The sequence below is a fragment of the Coturnix japonica genome, chromosome 1, assembly GCF_001577835.2.
Source record: "Coturnix japonica isolate 7356 chromosome 1, Coturnix japonica 2.1, whole genome shotgun sequence".
Classification (NCBI taxonomy): Eukaryota; Metazoa; Chordata; class Aves; order Galliformes; family Phasianidae; genus Coturnix; species Coturnix japonica.
In genome coordinates, this window is record NC_029516.1 from 172,552,735 (window position 1) to 172,575,774 (window position 23,040).

General features: G+C 45.5%; 1 protein-coding gene across 8 annotated transcripts in view; it reads right to left on the reverse strand.

Moving 5' to 3' along the window:
* The window catches only part of LOC107308506 (ubiquitin carboxyl-terminal hydrolase 35), a 23,149-nt gene continuing 109 nt past the window's right edge, over positions 1-23,040 (reverse strand). Inside the window, exons 1-13 of one of the 8 annotated variants that reach the window (XM_015852456.2) lie at positions 20,738-23,004; positions 20,441-20,553; positions 16,745-16,835; positions 15,030-15,723; positions 13,858-13,993; positions 8,463-8,592; positions 7,715-7,816; positions 5,568-5,726; positions 4,671-4,864; positions 4,459-4,552; positions 3,248-3,354; positions 1,530-2,748; positions 1-1,256 (exon numbers count right to left, since the gene is read on the reverse strand). In XM_015852456.2, the coding sequence (XP_015707942.1) occupies positions 1,086-1,256; positions 1,530-2,748; positions 3,248-3,354; positions 4,459-4,552; positions 4,671-4,864; positions 5,568-5,726; positions 7,715-7,816; positions 8,463-8,592; positions 13,858-13,993; positions 15,030-15,711 (2,994 nt within the window). In that variant the 5' untranslated portion in view covers positions 15,712-15,723; positions 16,745-16,835; positions 20,441-20,553; positions 20,738-23,004 and the 3' untranslated portion in view covers positions 1-1,085. Of the gene's footprint in view, positions 1,257-1,529; positions 2,749-3,247; positions 3,355-4,458; positions 4,553-4,670; positions 4,865-5,567; positions 5,727-7,714; positions 7,817-8,462; positions 8,593-13,857; positions 13,994-15,029; positions 15,724-16,011; positions 16,455-16,744; positions 16,836-20,440; positions 20,690-20,737; positions 23,005-23,040 lie in introns of those variants that run through there. The other 7 variants (XM_032442278.1, XM_032442276.1, XM_015852458.2 and 4 more) reach the window with 7 other exon arrangements.

The window sequence follows — 23,040 nt, forward strand, 5'->3', positions numbered from 1 at the left end:
TCAGTTATTATTGTTTTCCTTTATTTGCATGTAGGGATGAAAATAAAAGAATATATGAGAGTATAGACCAAGAGATTCGATCCTTTGCTTACATCCCGTCTAGCAACGCCTTTGCTTTGGCTTCTCCTCACCAGCAACGCAGTGCTCCCCCCTGACACCCCAAAGTCAGGATTAGGCTGCACACACAGCACCGAAGGCACGCATTTCTGCCACTTGAGCTCAAGAAACCTTCACTGGAAACACAACAAGCAGGTTGGGGGGCGTTGTGGGACGGAGCTACGACACACAGCTATAGACACACTGCCCAGGGCTTGTGTTGGCTCCAAAATCAACCAAAATCAGCCCTCGTTCTGTGGCTGATGATGTCGAAAGCTCTGCTTTCCATAGTGTGCACTTACATTGGGTGCATACAGTGAACCTAGTTGGGCTACTTTCCTAGCAAAACAGTATTTTAAGAAATAGCAAGTGAGATAAAGGGTCTTAGCTCAAGGCATCCTAAAACAAAGCCCAGTTGTAAAGCCCAGCAGATCTGGCCAGAACCCAGGATACACCAGAGTAAACAAGTCCTAAAGACACATTTGGACAAACAGCTGGGCATACCATGTACTCTCACAGCATCCAGAGGTCACCAGTGACACAAGCTGATAAAAACACATTAAAACAAATCAACCCAGGAAAAGTCCCCCAGTACTCTGGAAGGACTGCAGATGGGATGCATGTGAGCGGTCTTCATCCCCCAGGCATTGCTGGATCCATCTTCACCCTTATCCCCATCCCCTCCCCAGGCTTGTGGCAGCAGGCAAGACAGTGCTATGCTGAAGCAGAAGGGCACTTCTCCAAGCTGTTGGCAAATGCTTGCCTCCACAGGTGCTCAGCTGCAGTGGTTAATTTAAGGCATTAAATGCATAGGAAGCAGTAGGACCCTCCAGGAGCCAACAGTAGTCTCCAAATCAGCCCGAGTCTTTTCTCATTCCATTGTTCCCCAGATCCTCTCCTGAGTTGCTCGCTGTCAATGAGGTGAGAAAGAGGATCCTCTGGCTTTGGACCAGCCCCATGGACACGAGCTGTCTGCTAGATACTGGTCTCTAGAAGACAAGTCCATGGAAAGAGCCAGATCCACCTCCACCCCCCGCAGGACTGCATCCTCCTGAGGAGCTGTCATCGTCCTTGTCCCTCTCAAAGTCTCTCCACCACAGCGGGGATTTTGGCAAGGTGGAAATGTAGGCAGCTCTGTTCCTTGCCTCCTTTTCTTGCTCCTGTAGGAGAAATGACAGAAGCACATTGTTGTTATACACATGGAAATGATGCTTGGGAATTGCTCCCACCTTCTATGTGCTGTCCCATTGGCCCCAGGGAATTTTCCCCAAATTAAGATGGGGCTGCAGAGACATGTAACTCATCTCTACAAGTCAGTTGGAGAGATACATCAAAGTGTTGTATCTCTCCAGCCACTTGGGTGATCCAAAACCAGCCCCTAGACACCCAATCTCAATGGGAAAGTGCAAGCTGTATACACCTGCGATATCTACCTGCAAGTAGAGGATGTTGTCTTTGGAGATGGCTTCCATCAAGTCCTTACTGAGGGAGGGTTCACTGTGCAGCTGCCTGGCTTCTGCCACAGCCTCGTGCAGTGGGGAACTTGGCCTGCCCACTTGCTGCCTGTAGAAGAGCACGTAGGCAGTGTCCTTGGGGAAGAAAGAAGTCACATTGCTGACGGATTCAAAGGAGGAGAAGGAAACCCTGGTGTCATTGAAAAGATACCATGGGATCTCAAAGTCCAGCTGCTTGTCAGAAGCCAGTTTTGGTGTCCCTTCCTGAGGCTGTGCGTGGGGCACGGTATCAGTGCACTCTCTGCAGTAGCAATAGTAGTGTCCGCTCTCGGAGGAGATGCCCGAGTGCACCACCACACTGCAGAGGTCGTACACGGCGGACACAAAGGTGTTGCCCAGGTCAGATCTGCCCTTCCCATGCTGACAAACATCCTCAGTTTCCTCAGAGCTGACGAGGATGGGCAGTTTGAGCAACACAGGAATGGAGACATTGTCCAGGATCTTCCTCCTCTTCATGGTCTGCGGGTCAAAGGAGAAGCGCAGCAGTGTGAGGATGAGGTAATGTGGGGCCTCTGTCAGCTCTGCCACCTTCTCAGCATCCTGCAAGGAAGCACATTTCTCGCAGTGGTACTGATTCTCTGCGGTCAGTCTCTCTGGGGATAGAAAATAGTTGATTAAATCCCCAAGAGATCGGGACTCCTTAGGAGCAAGTATCTGCTCCCCAGAAGCCAAGTGAGCATCTTTGGTTGTATCCACACCAACAGCACCGTTGCTTAAGGGATGTGCTGTTTCTCTGGGCTTCTGAAAACCCAGTGTTTCCACTAGCACATGCTGGGCTCCAGGATCTCCAGACACAACGGGCTTCCTCCGGATCCAGGGAGATCCTGTTGGCTGCTTTTTGGGGGACTCAATAAACTGTGGGCCGATTTCTTCCACTTGTACAACAGAGGTGCTTCCTGGCCTGCACGTGGGCCTGTCTGATGGGGGGAACGCCAATGACAGGTCTGTGAAGGCTTCTTCTCGTGAAGAGACATTCAAACACTTCAAGCAACGAATCTTTGTCATCATTTTTCCCCCAAACATCTTCTCAACCAGTGTCTTGTTTATGGATTGATGCTCCATGGCTTGAGACATGAAGCTCGATTCCTTGAGCTGCTGGTAGTAGATCCTCTTTCCAGTTTTTTCTTCTTCATGTAATCTTTGGCAGAAGGAAAAAGATGGCAACTTTGAGCAATAAAACATACAGCACAAGTTTCTACAGTACGGATTCTGTTCCCCGCTCATCACAGTTAACATGTGATAACCTGTCTGTGTGCATGGCTCTGATGCCAAGTGTTTTGCAGAAGGCACAAATGGTCAACATACATTGACCCCACTTTGTGAGGCATCACTAGGACTCTGGGGACTTGGGATTTGTTGGTGAAAGAAAGGCAAAATCACCATTTTAGAGAGGAGGCTTGTCAGGAAAACAATTTTCCTCTGAATGTGGGGCAATTTCAAGCCCAATTCATTTCTTCCCCCAGGTCGGCACAAACAGAGTTCGACTAAGAAGCCCCAAACTGATTTTCCCATCTTTTACACCCAATCTGTGATCTCAGCCACTTGCACCACTTCAGAGGGGTCAGCATTTCATATGACATGAAGGCTTGAGGCATTATCATGTCTGGGCTCCAAAATTAATACTGCTTGCCACATACCGATCCAGGAGGTACTTGAGATACTCTGAGCAGTCCTGCTGAGCACCAGGGGTAAACCAGGGTGGCCAGGAGGCAGAGAAGAAGCTCTCTGGTGAGATGGCGGGTCGCTGGCAGAGAGAGGGAAAACACACACTTAAGCCACTGGTTCTCACTTCATATAGGAGAAGACTGGTTTGGTTTGTGGAAATCAGCAATGGAAGGATGAATTTCAGCCCTGCTGAACATCCCTCTGTAGGACTGCCACGGGGATAACAGATTCTATGTGCCCCCTTTAAACAGCATGTATCAATTAGGTACTCATATGAACAATACATGCATTCATTTCTTCATTCAGTTTCAAAATGCTTTCTGTTCCTGACCCACAGACTTCTACTAACTTCAGCCTGAACTTAATTTGATCCTTAATTTGATACCAAGTCCATTTACTAAAAAAAGAAATGTAAAAAAATCCACTAAACTTCCATCCATCCTCTTATCATTGCAGGCAGGTCAGTGGGCTCACAGCAAGTAAAAAATCAACACGGTGTATCTGGGGGACAGACGGATGCCTTCAATAATGGACGAAGATATGACCCATGTGGAGTCACTCATGCTATATTTCAGGTTGGTGGAGAAAGCACTCAGAATTAATATATGAGTTGTTGTGTTTTTTTTTTATATTCCCTCAGATAAGAAATATTCACAACATCTGGAATCCAGAGGTTTGTTGCTGTTGTGGTTATTGTTTTTTTGGCCTGCCAAGTCCAGTTTTAAGGCATTTTCTACTGATTGGCTGCAGTTTGCAGTGAGGCAAGGGGACAAACAGGTTGCTCCAGTCTTCTTCCTTGCTGCACAGCAAGAAACAGAAACTGCAGTTTTACACCAGCAGGCTTTTAGCTGGCCACACATATAAGCTATTACCAAATGGATTTCATTGTCAAAACTAGTAGTTACTGCATCAGTCAAAGACAGGACGGACAGAGACCAAAGAGAGGCGGCCTGATGTGAAAACAGCTCACTATCACAGACAACAAGAGTTCAGCATTCACTTTGCCTCCCCCGCCCCCAAAATTAGCCTCTTTCCTGTCAACAAAATTTGTCCTGTTACAAAAATTACCCAGATCCTTATATGCACTCCTTATCTGCACATTGGAGTTGGCAGGAAGCAACTTGGAGATGAACTTTTCCACAGCCGACAGTCCAAACAAATTAGTAGAACATGAAATAATTACCTGACTGTGCTCCAAAAATGCAAAGAGCGACTGCAGTTTCGTCATCAGGGGCTGGGAGTTGCCCTCAGTTAAATTCAACACTGAATGCCGAAAGCTGCAAAAGACAACCAGAGATGCAAAACACGATGGACAGTTAGCATGGGAAGCACAATGCCAGTGCAAAGAGCAACCCGGGAGCAGTCCTAAGAGGGAACGAGGGAGCAACAACTCACTCTGAAGCCATGAAGAGAGACTGTATGACACTGTTCATGTAGCAAGTGTTTCCCAAGTTAATTAAGCCGATCTTCCCTGTCTCTGATTTGGAAGCCAGGCGTGGGTAGAAGCAGGCCAGCTCATTCTTCTGGGAGGTCCATGCATTTTGTCCCAAGAGATGTTTAATCCGGTCTTCATTAGGAACTGGAAGAGCCTTGGAAAGAGAGAGCAGTGACTTTCTAATGGGCAAACGCAGAACTCCTCAGCAGGAGGTGTTCGTGGTGCAGCTCAACCTCATGCTCTTCCCATGAACGTGTTTTATCGCTACTGGTATCACTATTTTAGAGGCACTCAAAACTAAAACTCTTGATAAAACCCACAGTCATGACAAGGATATCCACAGGTCCACCATTAGAGAAATCTCTTCCCAAAATGCAGCCTACTAGCCTACATGGGGCTCAACCTCAGAACCATAAACCCTTTCTTCTGCCTCTGTTTGAAGTGCTGAGGTTAAGACATTCCTACCAGTAGAACAGCCTCTCTGCAAATTGAGAGGTCATTTATATGGGGGCTGTAAGTAAGAAAGGGACAGACGCTGTAGCCAGGTCTGTTGTGACAGGAAAAGAAGAAACAATTTCAACTAAAAGGGGCGATTTAGATTGGATATAAGGAAAAAGTTTTTAATTATAAGGCTAGTGAAGTAATGGAGCAGGTTGTCCAGAGAGGTGGTGGTGCCCCATCCCTGAAGACACCCAAAGTCAGGCTGGATGGGCTCTGAGCACCCAGCTGAGGTGTAGGTGTCCCTTTTCGTTGCAGGGGAGTTGGACCAGCTGGCATCTGAAATGTCATTTTCAATTCAAATGATTCTATTATTGCATATGAAGTTCAGAAAAACAGCCAAGAAGCAAATAGCTTACTTTTATAGCATCCAGCACTGGTTCATAGAGATCTGGAAATCCTGAGAAGCGGAAGAACATGCAGTGGATGAGCTCAGCCAGCTGCTCCAGGGAGCTGGTGGCAGAGTTGGAGTCCTCCTTCTTCAGAGAGGCAACCAGCCTTGGGATGTGAGGTAGCAGCTGGAAAAGGAGAGTTCACTATCTCAAGAACAGATCCAAGAAATTCACAAAGCTTTAACAGGATGACATTCAAATCCAGGCAGAAAGGACAGTCAACAGAAGTTGACTTCAGTCCTGTGCCAGACTTCATCATTCACCCTGTGAACTCAACAGCAAATCTACCGTCAGTTTTAGCAGTGCAAATTAAGGGCTACCAGTCTTGAGGGGTTTCATATCGTACAGCACCTGCAAGTTTGTGCTGTCATTGCCTTTCTTTGTGAAGATCAATATTTGCTGAAACCTACACTGGAAAGAATTGTTATATGCTGAATACCGAGTTCATGGATTCAGACCTACATAACAGGTGAACTAACATAAAAAAGTGTTATCTGGTACATTATATTTTATTCCATGCTGCATAAAATAAACTGGAATTGGTATGGTCGGATGGGTAGCGACAGGCACATAAAAAGCACATTTGTTATTCTGCATTCATCTAGAAAACTCAAACGTGAGCAAACAGACCAAAAGGAGAAGGATACATTGCTCACGGGCACCCTCTGCTGACCCCACAGCCACACAGAAAATTAAATACCTGATCCCAGGGCAGCAGATGCAATGGAATAAACCTGAAATTACACAGCATTTTTTGTGTTTCTATTTTGCTTAATTTTACCCCAGAACAATTTTACTTTCTAGAGTAAAGGCTCAGAATCCTCAGTACACACATTTCTATCCCACTGGAACAGTAGAACAAGTCCGAATCCTCCTCAGGAAACTGAATGTGTATAAGTCCATGGGGCCGGATGATATCCATCCTAGGGTTGTGAAACAGATTGCTGAAAACCCAGAGAACTACATGCCGGCGAGCCTCACCTCTGTGCCTGGGAAGATCATGGAGCAGATCCTCCTAGAAGCTATGCCAAGGCACATACGAGATGAAGAGGTGATCTGAGACAGACAGCATGGCTTCACCAAAGGCAGATCATGCCTGACCAATCTGGTGGCCTTCTATGATGGAGTGATGGCTTTGGTGGACGGGGGAAGGGCGATGGATGTCATCTACCTGGATTTCCGCAAGGCTTTTGACATGGTCCCTCACCACATCCTTCTCTCTAAGTTGGAGAGGTGTGGATTTGAAGGATGGACTGTTCAATGGATTAGGAATAGTCTGGCTAGATACAGCCAAAGGGTTGTGAGCAATGGTTCTGTGTCAGAGTGGAGGTGACACAATCACAAATGGTGTCTCTCAGGGGTCAGTCTTGGGACCAGTGCTCTTCAGCACCTTCATCAATGACAGATTATGACATCGAGTGCACCCTCAGTAGGTTTGTGGATGATACCAAGCTGAGTGGTGCCATAGATACACTGGGAGGAAGGGGAGCCATCCAGAGGGACATGGACAGGCTGGAGAAGTGGGCCCATGTTAACTTAATGAGGTTCAATAAGGCCAAGTGCAGGGTGCTGTACTTGGGTTGGGGCAACTCCAGGCATTTATACAAACTGGGGGAAGATCTCCTTGAGAGCAGCCCTGCGGAGAGGGACCTGGGGTTCCTGGTGGATGAGAAGCTGGACATGAGCCAGCAGTGTGCACTTGCAGCCCAGAAGGCCAACTGTGATCTGGGATGTATTAAAAAGGGGTGGCCAGCAGGGAAAGGGACGTGATTGTCCCCCTTTACTCCGCTCTTGTGAGGCCACATCTGCAGTACTGCATCCAGGCCTGGGGACCCCAATACAAGATGGGGCCCCAACCTGGAGGCATTCAAGGCCAGGTTGGAGGTGGCTCTGGGCAGCCTGGTCTGGTGGTTGGTGGCCCTGCATATGGCTGGGGGAATGAAACAAGATGAGCATTATGGTCCTTTTCAACCCAGGCCACTCGATGATTCTGTGATTGTGTGATTCTGTGAATCTGATTCTATGATATGATTCAACCCCTTAGGCTCCCTCTCAGCCATGTTGTCCTACAACTTAGAGCAATGAGTTCATCCAAGGGTTGGACGCATCCTTACCAAGTGAAATGCTTCATGGGAGTGCTGGAAGCTCAAGAGCATGTACTGTAGGACAGACAAAGCCCCCTCTCTCACAATGGGGTACAGCAGCTTGGAGAAGACCTGGTGGGGAGAGAAAAGCAAATGAGAAGGCAAGATGACATCATATCATCCACGTGAAGGGCCTCTCAGGAAATGGAGGTCCCAGGCATCTACTACATTTACTGGCGTGTATTTTGGCCAAGCCAACCAGCACTGGCCTAGACACATTTAAGGGAGAGTGTTTTACATTCCCAAGGACGGGTTGTACAAGATCTCTGTGTTTGATTGGCTTTAAAGTCTTTGGCTTGCTATATTTCATAACTTTTAAGATACCAGTGCCTCTGCAAAACAAGCTCTAAAGGACACTGGATTGGGCATTCGGTTGATGCAGGACCCAAAATCCTTATGCAACACACTCAAGCGAGAACCAGCTTGACTCCCAGTACCCATCTCCCTTTATTAGGAGCTACACTAAGTACTAAAATGGGCATTACTGGAGAGCATCATTCCTAGATGCAAAACTGGTAGTAGCCCACTACCCCATATACAGTAATGCAGCATACGCAGTGTGCAGTGGGCACGATAGCCCCTGCAAAACTCCTTGGTATAGCACAATCTTTCCTATATGCCTCAAGTTGTGTCTCACCCTCATTCAATTGAAAGGCAAGAAGGTAGCCCAGGTGCAAGAAGTTTGTGTTTTGCACTCATATTTAAGATGCCCACTGACCTTTTCAATTTTTGAAAGCGTAACTTCAATCAAGATGCTGAACTTTTTCACTGCAGCCAAACCCTTCAGCAGAGCAATGATCCACTTGTCTATGTTCTTCCCCAGGGGCCATGACACCCAGTCGATCATCCTGAAATAAAAGTCAAACTCTTGAAGCAAATGTAATGCATATATTGTGAAAAGTTAAACTCCAGTTTGGGTTAAATTTTCTTCAAGTTCATACCCAGACAATGGACAGGCCCAAATAAGAGACAGGGTGTACATGTGGCATTTAGAGAGCAGAGTATGACCTTTCAGGGGACTGCTTGGCAGGATGACATGGGAGAAAGCCCTGGAGGAACTGGGGCTCTTCAGCCTGGAGAAGAGAAGGCTCTGAGGGGACCTCATAGCGGCCTTCCAGTAACTGAAGGGGGCCTACAGGAAATCTGGAGAGGGACTTTTTATACAGGCAAACAGTGACAGGATAAGGGGAAATTGTTTTAAATTGGAGGATGGTAGTTTTAGACTAGATATTAGGAAGAAATTCTTTACTGTGAGGGTGGTGAGGCACTGGCACAGGTTGCCCAGAGAGGTTGTGGATGTCCCTTCTGGGAATCATTCAAGGCCAGGCTGGATGGGACTGTGAGCAACGTGGTCTAGAGGGAAGTGTCCCTGCCTATAGCAGGGGGGATGGAACTGGATGACCTTCAAGGTCCTTTCCAACCCAAACCAGTCTGTCATTCTGTGATTCTAAATCATAGAATCACAGAATGGTATGGGTTGGAAGGGACTTTAAATGCCATCCTTTTCCATTCCTTGCTGTGAGCAGGAACACCTCCCACCAGACCAGGTGTCCCAAAGTTCCTTCCAGCCTGGCCTTTAGCACTTTCAAGGACAGGTCATCCATCACATGTTATTCAAAGCACAACAGAGCTTGAAATAGGTCTCCCGGTGTCATCAGCATGCTGACATTCATCAGAGAATCTGATTCAAGTCCACAGTGGTATGCAGGCTCTTATTCTGCTAACTTCAGCCAACGTGAGCTCAGGTTTTTAGCACTGGTTTAGTGTTCTATATACCATAGCAGTGCTTTGTGGATCTTCAAATACATCTTTCATAGGAGTCCCTAGAAGGTCAGTCTTCTTTTTTCAAGAATCATAATACAGATCTAAAGAGTTGGTGCTGAATATCCATATCTGTGATGATAGTGTTAATGGAGGTCTTGGTACTGGTGCTGTTAGATAGCAAATGATGCTGATAATGATCTCTGTGTTACTACTGGTAAGGAAAACCAATGGGATCTGGATCTTTATCTTCTCTGTACAGGAAACATTTATTCCCCAAATCACATTAAAGAAAGAAAACAGCTTCATAGAAATCAGGTACTACAGAATAGAATAGTTAATGAATTCCTACTACAGCCACTCAGTTAACAAGATGTCAAGATTCTGCAATACATTATGGAAGAGTCACTTGTACAAAAATGATATCAGACTGAGTGATGACAGGTTGTCCAAGTATTTATTTAAACATCTTTTAAAATCATGTTTGAATTAAATGTTAAGCAGCATCTCAAGGTAATCAAGGCTTGGGAGCTTCAAAGGTCAAACTTTGCTAATCATTTTCATTCCAGTACCTTTTGTTTGAAGATACCAGACCAACTGTCTTACCCAATCAGCCACTTTTGTTTACAAGCCTGCATCTTGTGCAATAATGCATAAAGGCAACTGTGTATAAATAACCAACCAAGGCAAAGAGCAAGAATAAATCAAGTCTACAAGAAACTGGGGAGAAAAAAAAAAAAAAAAAAAAAAAGGAAATGCTAGCCAATAAATAAAGCTTGGAGAGCAGAATATGTTGGGATATAGAGAAACAACAAAAATCAAGCTATGCTGGACCATAAAACAAATACCAGAAAAGCTTCTGCAGCATCAGAGTGGAGTAAGTTGCTGTGTATGGGAGATGGTGGTGATTGAAGACATCATCTGGCCTTTAGATGCAGCTTCAAAACAAAAAGCATCCTCTTGTTTTTAGCAAGATGAAGGAACTGGTCAGAAACGAGGAAGCAGAGAAAAGAAACAGGAGTAATGGAAACAGGAGCAGTGAGAGCTGATGTGAAAGAGAAATATAAAAAGCTCATACATGACAACCAAGGGGAGCTGGATGTTTATCGAGTAAAATTCAACTTTGTTGGTTTTTATTGACTCACTCTTAACACTGGAGTAGTGCTTTGTGTGGGAAGAATAGGAGGAGAGTTCCAGTAATGAAGACAAGCACTGAAGGAATGAGTGGGAAAAAGGGGTAGCGTGCCACAGGGGTTTACTCAGGTGGCAAAAGTAAGATTTGTCAGGATATCTGATTTCTAGTCAAAGGATGTAAGATCAAATCTAACTGTATCTGCAGGGATACAGAACAAGCAGTGTACTTCAGGACCTAGTGGTGCTGGCAGAAATATCCTGAATGTGGTAGTGAAACTTGTGATGATGCAAAGCTGGGAGGCATCATCAGCACAGGAGGATCAAAGCATCATGAGGAAGACCCTGAGGATTACAGATGCAGAACAAAGATGAAATGCTTTCATTCAAAACACAGGCAAGGCACAAGGGAAGGAAATAACAAGAAATGGCTGCTGATGGAAATTCATTTGCTTGAAGAAGAGAAGTCAGGTATTTTATGATCTCTTGAGCCACCATTTAAAGCCAGGGTGAACCTCACTGGGAATGTGGTGCACAAAATTCAGCATCCATATCCAAGACCAATGAATTGAAGTGGGAGCAGGTGTTGAAAAAGCCTGTTGATTTGGTCAAGAAAACAAAGAACCTCTCCTGAGAGAAAAGCATGAAATAACATTGCTCAGCAGAGCCATTGGAAAGCAGAGAGGGGATGGGGTAGCTCTCTGAGCACATGCTGAACAAAGTGTCCAATCCTTCTTACCAGGGACAGAAAAGAGACATTGCAGCTATTTATGCTGGCATAGAATCAAAAGAGCTACAAGACTACCAGAAATAAATATAAGCTGCCTATTAGAAGAGAAATCTAAACCATTAAAACAATCAAATGGTGGAATAGCTATGAAAGAAAGCAGTGGGAGCAAAGACCCTTCTTGCTTTCAAGATTATGGTTGAGCACTCATGAAAGGGATGTAAGATCAACACCTACAAAGCAGGAAGATGGATTCAGGGATCTAAAGGCCTTCCTTCATCTCCTTTCACACCAGCATAAAATAACCTTGTCCACTCTAAGCTATTTTTTCCAACATTAATGGCCAAATTACAGTCCTGCCCCATCAGCAGCCAGTGGGAACAAATAGCTTTTTAAATTCACATTGCACTTTCCACATTGCAAGATTCACAAATGTTTCATGAACCATGGCCTTAATTTTCCAAAGGAGCCATTGATGTGGCATGCTCAGCTTTTAAATTCAAATCCTGATTTCTAGAGATAGCGAGCGCTTGCATCTCTTGTGATGGCAGAAGCTCTATGCAGCTGAAATTGGGACCTTTGAAACACACACACCATAAGGAAAAAGAACAAAGAAAAGAAAAATACAGGCAAAAATACAAATCAGTACTTGGCTGAAGTCATGGATACATATTAACAGCTCTACCTGAGCTATGACAACGGACACTAAGAGACTGTGATGTACATCTACACCAGCAGATGTCAGGATTGCTTTTTTTTTTTTTTTTTAACCACTATTTTTGCTCTAAATGCCTGATCAAAAGCTCCACCCTATGTCCAGTTCATTCCCCTGCCATGAACTCCAAAATCCAACATCTGGAAGAAGAAACTTCTGCATGTGACTACTCTGCCAGGTATCCCGATCAAAAAGACCCTTTCAACCTGTACATTTTTCCCTGTTTAGAATCATAGAATTGCTCGGGTTGGAAAAGACCTTAAAGATCAACGAGTCCAACCACAACCCAACCATACTACCCTGACAGCCCTCTGCTAAATCATGTCCCTGAGCACCACATCCAAACAGTTTTTAAACACATCCAGGGATGGTGACTCAACCACCTCCCTGGGGAGTCTATTCCAGTGCTTAACATTTTTTTCTATTTATGATGAGAGATTCAACACAATTTTTTCTATTTATTTAACATTTTTCTATTTACACAGCACGCACTCATCCAAAGGCCAACCGTCGTGCAGTTTTCTGGGGCATCTGCTTGCTATAAACACATCACCAAAACTGCAATCCTCCTAAGTGATCTTAATTATATTGTGCACATTCTGCTTACAGATCTTGGCTGAGTAATCGTTTACTCATCCCTCAGCGTGACAAAGAAGTTTTAAGGAATGATGCAACTGATTTTACAAGCACTATATTTAGACACTAGTGCTCTTACAGGATTTATCACCTGCAGCTCACAGCAGCATCTGGGAAACAGATCCCAGAAGGAGAAAAAGATGAAGAAATTGAGAACTGAACTAGTAACTTTAACGTTTGTCCTGGCTTGCTCTGGATCCTGTGAAAACCATGCAAGTCAGAGAACCCTTTCTTTGTGCATCAAGTTCCTATTGTGAATAATTCAGGCTTCTGTCATGAAACCTACTTGAGGGGGAAAAATCCCAGTAGGAACAGTGAGAAAAAGATATTTCCACCTCCTCTGGGCTAAGCACATGTCAACATCACCTACTTAAGTGGAGACCTCTTGTGGAGAAAAGCATGGGTTGGAGATGCTCCTAGCTGAATGTGGAGCAATGTACTGGGGCAAGGTGGAGCTGTAGGATTTGGACAAAGGCATGCAAGGAAGACCAGGGCCCTGGCTCTGTGAGGACCAAGTCCAACATGACAAGTAGTGTTTCACCCACTGCCTCTCCGTCATGCCTTGATGTCACCATCAACTCTTCTTGCACAGAGGATAAAAATCGCACAGCACCAAGGTGCAGACCAGCAGCACCTCGTCCATCTGATGGAGGTCAAGGTGTGCTTGTTGAGGCAGCTGAACACAAATTTCTGCAGGTCTTTTAGCAGTGGCTAACAATATAGGGCATTGTCCCTCAGAAGGGATACAGAGGCCAACACAAAATTATTTAAAGGAGACTTTGTGAAGAAAAAGCCTTTAATATCCTCTGAAGGAAAAAAAAAAAACTGTTATGTTCAAAATATCTTAAGCTAGGTATCCCATAACACTACTTATTTCTAAGATAAAAGAAACCAAATCAAACCAGACATCACTGTCATCATCATCATCATCATCAGTGGTCTTAATTCTAGTTCTCCAGGCCCTCAGGGCTGGAAGGAAGGACCTTAGAATTCCCCTTTTCTCTGCACCCTGCAATACAACACCAGCCAATATGGCTTTTGCTACAATATGGGGATGAAACTACGCATAGGAACCCAATGCAGCTATGGGACAGTTTTTTACTCCAGACTGAGAATGACGTTCATTAATGCAGTTTAGCCTACCTGCCAATGGCCATCATCATTTGCACATCAGTGATGCTGTCATCATTGGTTAGGTTTCTTATGACACCGTCCATGAGCTCCAGAGGGACAAATTGCACCACGCTGGCCAAGGCATTGGATGGTACCTCCTGCTCCTCTGCAAGACATGGATGAGTGCCAGCAATGAAGACGTTAGTCAGCAGAGAAACCAGGCACACAAGGTCATTTCTCAGCTGTAAAAGCCAAATCGTTCCTGCCTTCATAAATGGAGCTGACACAAACCAGCCATGAGGGGTCCATGCTCAGTTGCACTAGGACAATTCCCCAGGTCCCAACATAGCACAGAATGAGGTTGGGTGGCAGCCATTGAGCTGCTGCATGATGTCATACACAGCCCAAAGGGAGGAAGGAACCGCAGACACAAGAACATTATTCCTAAAACACAAAATTCCCCCCGGGTGCTTTCTTTATACTAATTACTGCAATTAGTGCAATGAGATGTGACTGCAGGTTTGCCTGGAGCATGTTTTGTGTTTTCAAAGGAGGGAACACTGGAATGCCCATATCCTCGAGGGCTTAGAAATAGCAGGATGGGGTGCTCACTCACATGCAGAGAGTCTGATCCTTCAAGGCACTGGTATCTCCAAAAAACCTTCTGAGCCCTTCTGCAATAATCTAAAGGTGTCAGAAGCCAGATGAGTATCTTATCTCCCACCTTCAGACATAGCCACCTTCCAGAAAGATAGCAGGGTTTACCACCTCTAGACTGCAGAGAAATAAGTCTTTAGCTTTGCTCTTACTTTCTCCTAACAAGCAGGCTGAGGGGTCCCATCAAGTCAGCCATTGGAGAGAGATATTTCTGAAAACTTCCGGGTCCCACTCTAGCCTTCTGCAAAGGAGATGCTTTCCATTAAGCCCAGCTGATGCTGAAAAATGCCAAGCACTCCAATTTTGCAACACGGTATTTCAAACCAGGTAACAACTCCTATTCAGAGACCCAGTGCAGTTTCAGGAGATATTTATTTCTAATCCTAAGGCTCTGAGTAACAGTTAGATGCACTAGAGTATTTCAGTTGTGGTTGCATTTCTGGAGAGGAACATAAGATCATAACCAAGCAAGACTAACTAAAGTATTATGCTCCTCATCAAAGCTGGTAACTACATTTGCACCCTCCTTTTTTTCTTATTATTACCTGTTGAAGAAATGATAGTGAACAGCTCCTTCAGCGAGGGCAGGATGGCCGAGGTCTGAGTCCTCCAGATCCTCTGCAGCAGACCGCTCACCTTGTTCACCTGCTCCAAAAACTCCATGATGTCATCTTCCCCTTCAGAGACACACTGAAACTGCCCAATGCACCGTATCAGCTGCTGACAAAACAGGACCTGGTGTTTGCCTGTGGGGATGCACTGAGGATGTTGCGTTAAGAGTTTGCTGATCTTTGCACACTGCTTGGGGCTGGGCCTCTCACAGACTTTCCGGAGCACCTCGATCCTCAATAAGCTGAAAATGCTGTTTGCTGATGGACTTTCCAAGACAAACTGCAGTCCTAACTGGATATAATCAAGTACATAATGGCTTCTCTTCCCCAGAGGCCCATAGCCTTCCTGGAGGAGGCTCAGTAGGAAGCGGACATTGAAGAACTCCTCAAATTCCTCTGGGTGGTAGTGACCATAGACCTCCAAAACCTCTTTCCCGATCTCTCTTTTATATTTTGTGTCCCCCACGAGATAAAGCTTGGTGCACAGCTCCAGCATGGACCAGCATTGCTCGCTGTCCATGGGCTGCTTTGATGCCTCAATGACGCGCCTCACGAGCCCTTGTTTCACATTGTTGGGGTATGAGGACATCACCACAGCTTCCAGTATCTTATCCATCTTTGTTTCCAGCTGAAAGAAAAGAACAGAGCAACAGGTTAGTTGAGGGAAGGTCTATTGAGCTTTCAAGATCAAGTCTGAAAGAAAAGCCAAAGAAACAGAGGCTGGGAGTTGTCCAGAACACTAGAAAGGTGATAATCCTTGTGACTTTTTTGTGGTGGTTTTCTGAAAAGTTTCCCTTCTGGTGATGTTTGATTGAGACCAAAGCCATAAAACTGGAACAAACACACAAAACCAGAACTTCTTCAGATTTGTCACATACTTGAGCACTGTTGTGTTGTAAATCTCTTACAGCCTTACACTTGATCCTAGGAAAGGATGAGCTTGTTCTCCTCTAGGGGTACAGTAGCTGAAGACGGTGTTCCAAGGCTCACAAAATCCAGTTGCCACAAGAAACAGGCTGCCACAGACCTGTAAAGGGGGCTGAATTTGGTACCAGGAAGCAAACAGTGGAGTCAGAGTCTTCCACTGGTGTCTGCTGGCTGAAGTGCTTTCCAGAGGCAATGATGTTCCTAGTGATTGCTTTCACAATCAAGGGAGAAAAACCCTGTGAAAGGGAGGCACACAGTAGAAGGGACGTACATTTGACATTTACACTGTGCTGTTATTCGCCCCAGTTCAGAGCAGAGGGAGAGCTGCAGTCCTGGCTGTCCTCCAGGGACTTTCCACATTTGTATGCAGGTCCAAAGCAAGGAAGAGAAACTGCAGAGTCAGGCAAAGCTTCCCATTTGTCACGGCCTGGACTGAACAGCAATAAAGTGTTAGAGAGTATTGAAAAATCCCCCAAGGCTTTCCTTGGAACAGTTCAGAACATTTACAGCCAGGTGCTGGATGCACTGCTGCACAAGAAACTCTGTTACAGATGATAAAATCAGATAAGACAGAATTTCATAAGCCATATTACAGGCAAAAACAGCAGGTCACCCCCGGTGCTATATGCTGCCCAAATACACTGTGAGACTGCACCTTCCTGCATATAGCCTGAAACCATCCACAGGAGAGGAAAAAGGGAAACATGTTTCATCTCCATTACCTAATGAGAGATCAAGGCAGGATAAGTCCATCCACACTCGTCTGTGTCTGACTGCAAGGAAAGTCTCTTTTCTGTTTCTCAGCTTCCCAGTCTGCAAAAAAAGGACAATACACAGTGCTTTTCTAATGCAGTCTTTCCAAAGACTGGATGAACTTTCATGGGACAAAGCATTTGAAGCTCCTCAGGTGGGTAGCATTATATCAATCAAAAGTATACGTGCAGATGGCATATACCTGCAGTCTAATCTAGTGACTGGCAACTCTGCCCAAAGCAGGGGTTTGGAACTTGATCATCCTTAAGGTTCCTTTCATCCCAAGCCATCTCATGATTCTATGATTCTACACCTCAACTTTGATTTTCACAGATGAAAAGCAGAAGGAACCTCAGGGGATGCAATACAAGGACCATCCCATCCCTGGAGTAAGCCTGTGTCTGAGCCATAGATTGTCTTCTCCTCTGGTAGGCATCTTTATGCTGGTGGGGAAGAAACTAGAGCAGATGCAAACCTTGAGCTTCCAGAATTGGAGGGACACCTTTGTCCTGTCTGTAGCTCACTAATCAACAACTATCACAATGGTCACTAGTTGTAACACTGCAAAACTTCACCCAAATTTTCAGTCAGCTTCCAGCTACATTCTTAGAGGAAGCTGCAGCTCTGGGCTGGTGCCAGGAGGAAATATGTGGATGGGTCACCCCAGCCTTGCTGCCTGGTGGCAGCTTAGTATGGTCCGATGTAGTGTGGAGAGCATAAGACTGTAATGGGGCTCCACCCATGGTCAACAGATGTAAAGGAAGACCATCTTCCCTACTAAGAAAGATTGTAGGATCTCATACTGACTTTAGGAGCTTATATTTACACAGGGAGGACCATTTGAATTGACCTTGTGGTGCTTCATGATCTCTGCAGAAACACAGGCATCACAACATAAGGTTGTGAAGTGCCCTAAAGTTACCAGAGGTGGTTGAACAATCCCACATTACTATTGTGTATCAGGATGCACCAAGCTGCCCCTGGGCATGAGCCAGATAAAGCCAGGATAGAAGATGTCAGCCAGGCAGCCCTTGAAAAGGTGATATTTACAACGCATGTTGCAATCTTAAAACTGTATTAAAACAACACTCAGGATGCACTGCGATATATAATAATAAACACTACAGTTTTCAAACTACATAAAGAGAGCATTCAAGTGGCAAATGTTGGGAATAAGGATGGGTAATTCAGTCCCAACACCTCTCCAGATGCTATCAGAGATAATAGTTAAAGGATCTTGTACTGACTTTATTTTTATAGGGGCCTTCCTAGAGAATGAGTCAGGGTTTACAGTGAAGGACTGTTGCCTGTAAGAGCACTGTCTCATTTGCTGCAGGAACTGGAACTGTCATAAATAACCCCAGGAACTGTAGGAGAAGGAAGGATAGCTTCATTGCTGGGCAGCTGAATGCCACCTGGAGATTTGGTTCCTGGTCCTCTTCTGTTAAATACTAAAAGAAAGAGAATTCAGGAAACCAGGCAACAACGGTGCATATTTCTGAAGTGGGAGAACTTCAACATTTCTGTACTTTATCATCCTGACGGGGAATAATAACTCACAGAAAAGCTGGGAGGATTGCCTCATTCCTGCCTGTAAAGAGAATTGAGTTCCTGAAGCACATGAAGTTGCTGTAGAAGGTCAAAGTGTTAATTATTAATCTAAAGAGCCATTTTGAGGTTCCATCTGTTCTGTAGCTCAAATAAAACAGAAAGTACACAGTACAAGACCTGCACTGAAAAAGAAATACCACGAAATGATGAAACTGGCAGAAAAAACATGGGTAAAGTCATAAGACTGGGCAAGAAAGGACCTTGAGAGGTCTCCGGTCCAATGGCTGAAATTAAACCAAGTTACTTGGGGCTCCCTTAATTCAGACACAGCTTCCAAAAGAGCATGCCCAATGATTTTCCCAAAGAGAGACTGACAAAACCAGCTTCCTGGGATCGACCTTCTAGATTTTTTGAAGATAAGCAAGGACAAATACCCAACCATGCCCTAGAAAACAGACAGTGAAATGGAATATAAGCAAAGAACTGCATCCACCATCTTAGTTTCACACTCTGAACTGAGTAAACTGCAAACAAAAACATAAGAGCTCAGGATGAAAAGTCACCTTGGGCTCTACTTGAATCTAATCTTCATAATCTGTAATGCTCAGAGGTGTCCTAACATATTTTTCTTCTGTGTTGGTTTTTTTTTTTCTCTTTAATTAGGACTCAGTTCAATTGAATTCTATCCAATTACTTCTAAATCAATTCATTCCCCTATCCCTGCCAACAGATTTCCAGTAAAGGCTCCTTGCTATTTTCTTTTTTGCAGAATGCAATGTCAGACCCTACATCTCAGATCATACAAAGCTGTGAAAACATAGATCTGAAATGCGCCTTCCCCTTAGGGAATCTTGGTAATAAATTCAGCACATTCTCTGCAGTGACTTTTGGATTATTCCATGCTATATAGTGTGATAAATACCACTGGAGGAGGGAAAAAAAAAATCCCACCATCCAAAGGAAGGCTGATTAATAAAGTGATTTCTTCTTTATTAAAAAGAAATAATGATCTTCTTTTCTAAATTCTCTGGAGGTCTGGATGTTCAGAAACAAGAGTCCCCTTTACTGACCTTAACTCCTGCTCAGTTTCTTTTATGTCAGTCCAGACATCGCTATTCTTCTTGCTGCATCCTCCAGGCAGCCAGGCAATTAGTGTTCAATCCTGCAGGATGCTGAGCTGCTGCAGGACGGAGGTGACTGCACACAGTACCTTCCTAGAGCACAACACTCTGCTCAACAGTATTCTATGAAATGTCTATGAAATTTGCCATGATTTAGTATACTTTTTTCAAAGAAACCGCTGTCACACACATTAAGTATGTTCTCCAGGACCATCCAAGCAGTTTTCAGTTCTAATGATCTTTTCTTTTCCCTGTGGGGACCTTGCGTATCCTTAGCCATAGGTAATGGAGATACTTTTGGTCTGAAGCACCTGTTTATCCATCCTGTCAAGGAGGAGATACAGACTGCAACTCATTCATACCATATCCAATAGATGCAGCCTGACCAGCGGGTATTAAATAGTCACAGACAGTCCCTCTCATCATTTCTATATGGCTGTTTTATATTTAGGGCTCTCTAAATCATGGGATCATAGAGTGGCCTAGGTTGGAGGGGACTTTAAGGATTATCTAGTTCCAATCCCCTGCTGTGGGCAGGGTCGCCAATGACCAGCCCAGGCTGCCCAGGGCCCCATCCAACCTGGCCTTGGACAACTTCAGGGATGGGGCACCCACATCCCTCTGGGCAGCCTGCATCAGTGAATAACTATGTTATTCAACATATAACTTCCATACAGAGCTGGAAATCATCAAACAAAGGCCATCAACACAGCTACCACATCCCCTGCTCCAATGTCAGCGTGATTATGTGATATCCTCCCCTCCACAAGGGAGTAGAGGAGTCACTGTTGCTGAGGTTGTTCAAGGACGGTGGGGATGTGGCATTTGGGGACATGGTCAGTGGGAATGGTGGGGTGGGGTGGGTTGGGCTTGGGAATCTCACTGGTCTTCCCAACCTTAATGATTCTACAATCCCATGTCCAACAGTCAACAGATGGTATGTATATGGGAATGTATAGAGCATATAGTGCATTACCAAATAGCTGCCCATACCTTTACCAAAATATGCTGTTTCTCCTGAAGGTTGGGAGAGCTGGAATCCTTTACTCAGGGAAGAGAAGGCTTCAGGAAGAACTTGCAGTAGCCTTACAGTATATAAAGGGGGCCTTCATGAAAGATAGTGAAGGACTTTATCAAAGATTTTAGTGACAGAGTAAGGAAGAATCTTAAATGAAAAGAGGGGAGATTTACATTTGATGTTACTCAGAGGGCAGTGAGGTACAGGAACAGGCTGCCCAGATTGCTGTGGGTGCTAATGGATGGACACCACTGCTGGCCTGGCTGCCCTACCTGGAAGCCACTGTCTCAGCCACCATGCTCCCTTATTTCTCCCATGCTGCTCCTTCAGTCCCCTTGATGTACACAAACTCCCAGGTCTCTCCTCTTGTTTTCTGTTTCCTGCTGTTAGGCACTCAGTAGTTAGATTAAAAAAAGGCTTTGGCTCAATGTCAAAGTGATCAGTGCAGTAATGCCAAATAAAGCCGAAGGCCTTGACATTTTATCCTCTCTATCTCCAGACTCCTCCCAGCTCCATTCCTCCCTTCCAGACAACAGACACACACACAGATCTCTAATAGATGCCAGCACCCTTTCCTGATAAAGCATCTCAAAATGCATGTCATCAGCCTTCATCCCCCAGGGTGACTGCAGGAAACGAGGCACGAGGAATTACAGTTCTCTATCCCCATTGCATCAAAAAACAGCAGCAAAGGCATAGAAAGCAGGACTTGGACCACCACTGACAAATCACTGGATTTATGGCTGAACCAGCACCAACCACAGACAAAAAATAACTCACATGGGCTGCTTTTCAATGTTCTGAATATACTGGGCAACATATGCTGAAAAGCTTTGTCCTGCCTGCATAAGGCAAAGTTTTCCCTGTTCTCTCTCTCCTCTTCATGTCCCCCTGATGAACATATCTCCTTTTTCTTGCCACCAAAGACTTCTGCTTTCCTCCGTAGCCAGAGCTCTCAGCCAGGGCACTGCTCTGCATACAGAAGCACCCAGATCACCTTCAGCCCAGTGTCCTTCCTATTATCATCCTCAGAGACTGTAAACACATCCACTCCGGAAGGCTCGTTGGGTTTTTTGGAGGTATTTATAGCATAAACATCACTCTTCTTTCTTCACATTTTTGTCTGCTTTTCTGTGTATGGAAACAGATCCCCTGGAAACAGCCCAAACAAAAGCCATGTCCTCTTCACCAAAGCGTACCAGACCAACAGCTACAACACTGGCTGAGATTCATCTCATCGAACACCACCTAACTGATCATAGATACACAGACAGCACCTTCAGGAAATAGGGGATTTGTCCCTCATTTTAGACATCAATTTCTCCTGCATTCTGAGCCCTGAGCATCCCTCCTTTGAGCACTCCTCCTGTGTTTTGCCCCCTGAACATCCTCCTGCTGAGCAGCCCAACCCCCAAACATCTCTCTCTTTGAGCATCCTTCCTGCATCTGAAGCCCTGAACATACCAACTCCTGAACAAACTCCTGTACTCTGAACTCCAAGCATCCCTCCCACTGGGCATCCCTCTTTGGAGCATCCCTCCTGCATCCCAAACCGTGAGCACTCCTCCAGCATCCTGATAGCAAACATCTCTCTAAGCATGCAGACCTCTGAATATCCCTCCTTTGTGTATCCTCCCTGTATACTGACACACTGAGCATCCTGACCCCCAAACATCCTTCCCTCTGAGTAGCCTAACCTGCAAATAACACCACTGCAGCTGGACCCCCAGGTATTCATTCACATGAGCATCCCTCTCCCTGAGCATCTACATCTACTACATCCCTGCCTCTGAGTTTCCCTCTTGCATCCCTTTCTCTGAACACCCTAAAATATCCCTCCCTCTTAGCACCCCAGCACCCGAGCATCCCTCTTTCAAGTATCCTTCCTGTATCCTGAAGCCCCAAGCATGCCGACTTCCAAACATCCCTCTCTCTGAGCAGCCCGACCCCCAGACAACTGTCCCACATCCCAACAACTAAGCATCCCTCCTGCATCCTTCCCTCTAAGCATCCCTTCTCCCAGACAACTCTGAACAACCCAGCTTCTCAGCATCTCAGACCCTGACCATCCCTCCTCCAAGTATCCTTACCTCTGAGCAGCCCAAGCCCCAAACACCATTCCTGTATCCAGACTCTTGAGGATCCCTCCTGCATCCCTTCCCTGAAGCATCCCTCTCTGAGCACCCCAACCCCCAAACACCAATCCTGCATCCCGACCCCCAAAACATTCCTCCTGTATCCCTTTCCTCTGAACATCCCTCCTGCATCCCTTCCCACAAGCAACCCTCTCCGAGCATCCCACTCCCCAAGCATTCCAATCCCATTCGAATATCCTTTCTGTGTCTTGAAGCTCTAAGCATCCCAAACCCCCAAGCATCCTTCTCTCTGAGAAGCCTGGCCCCTGAGCCCCCCCTCCTGCATCCTGACCCCTGAGCATCCCTCTATAAGCATCCCGATCCCAAACACCATCCAACATCCCAATCACTGCGCATCCCTTCCCCTGAGCACCCCGCGCACCCCTCCAGCTCAGCATCCCGCACACTCCAACCCCTCCATCCCCTCCATCCCCTCTTTA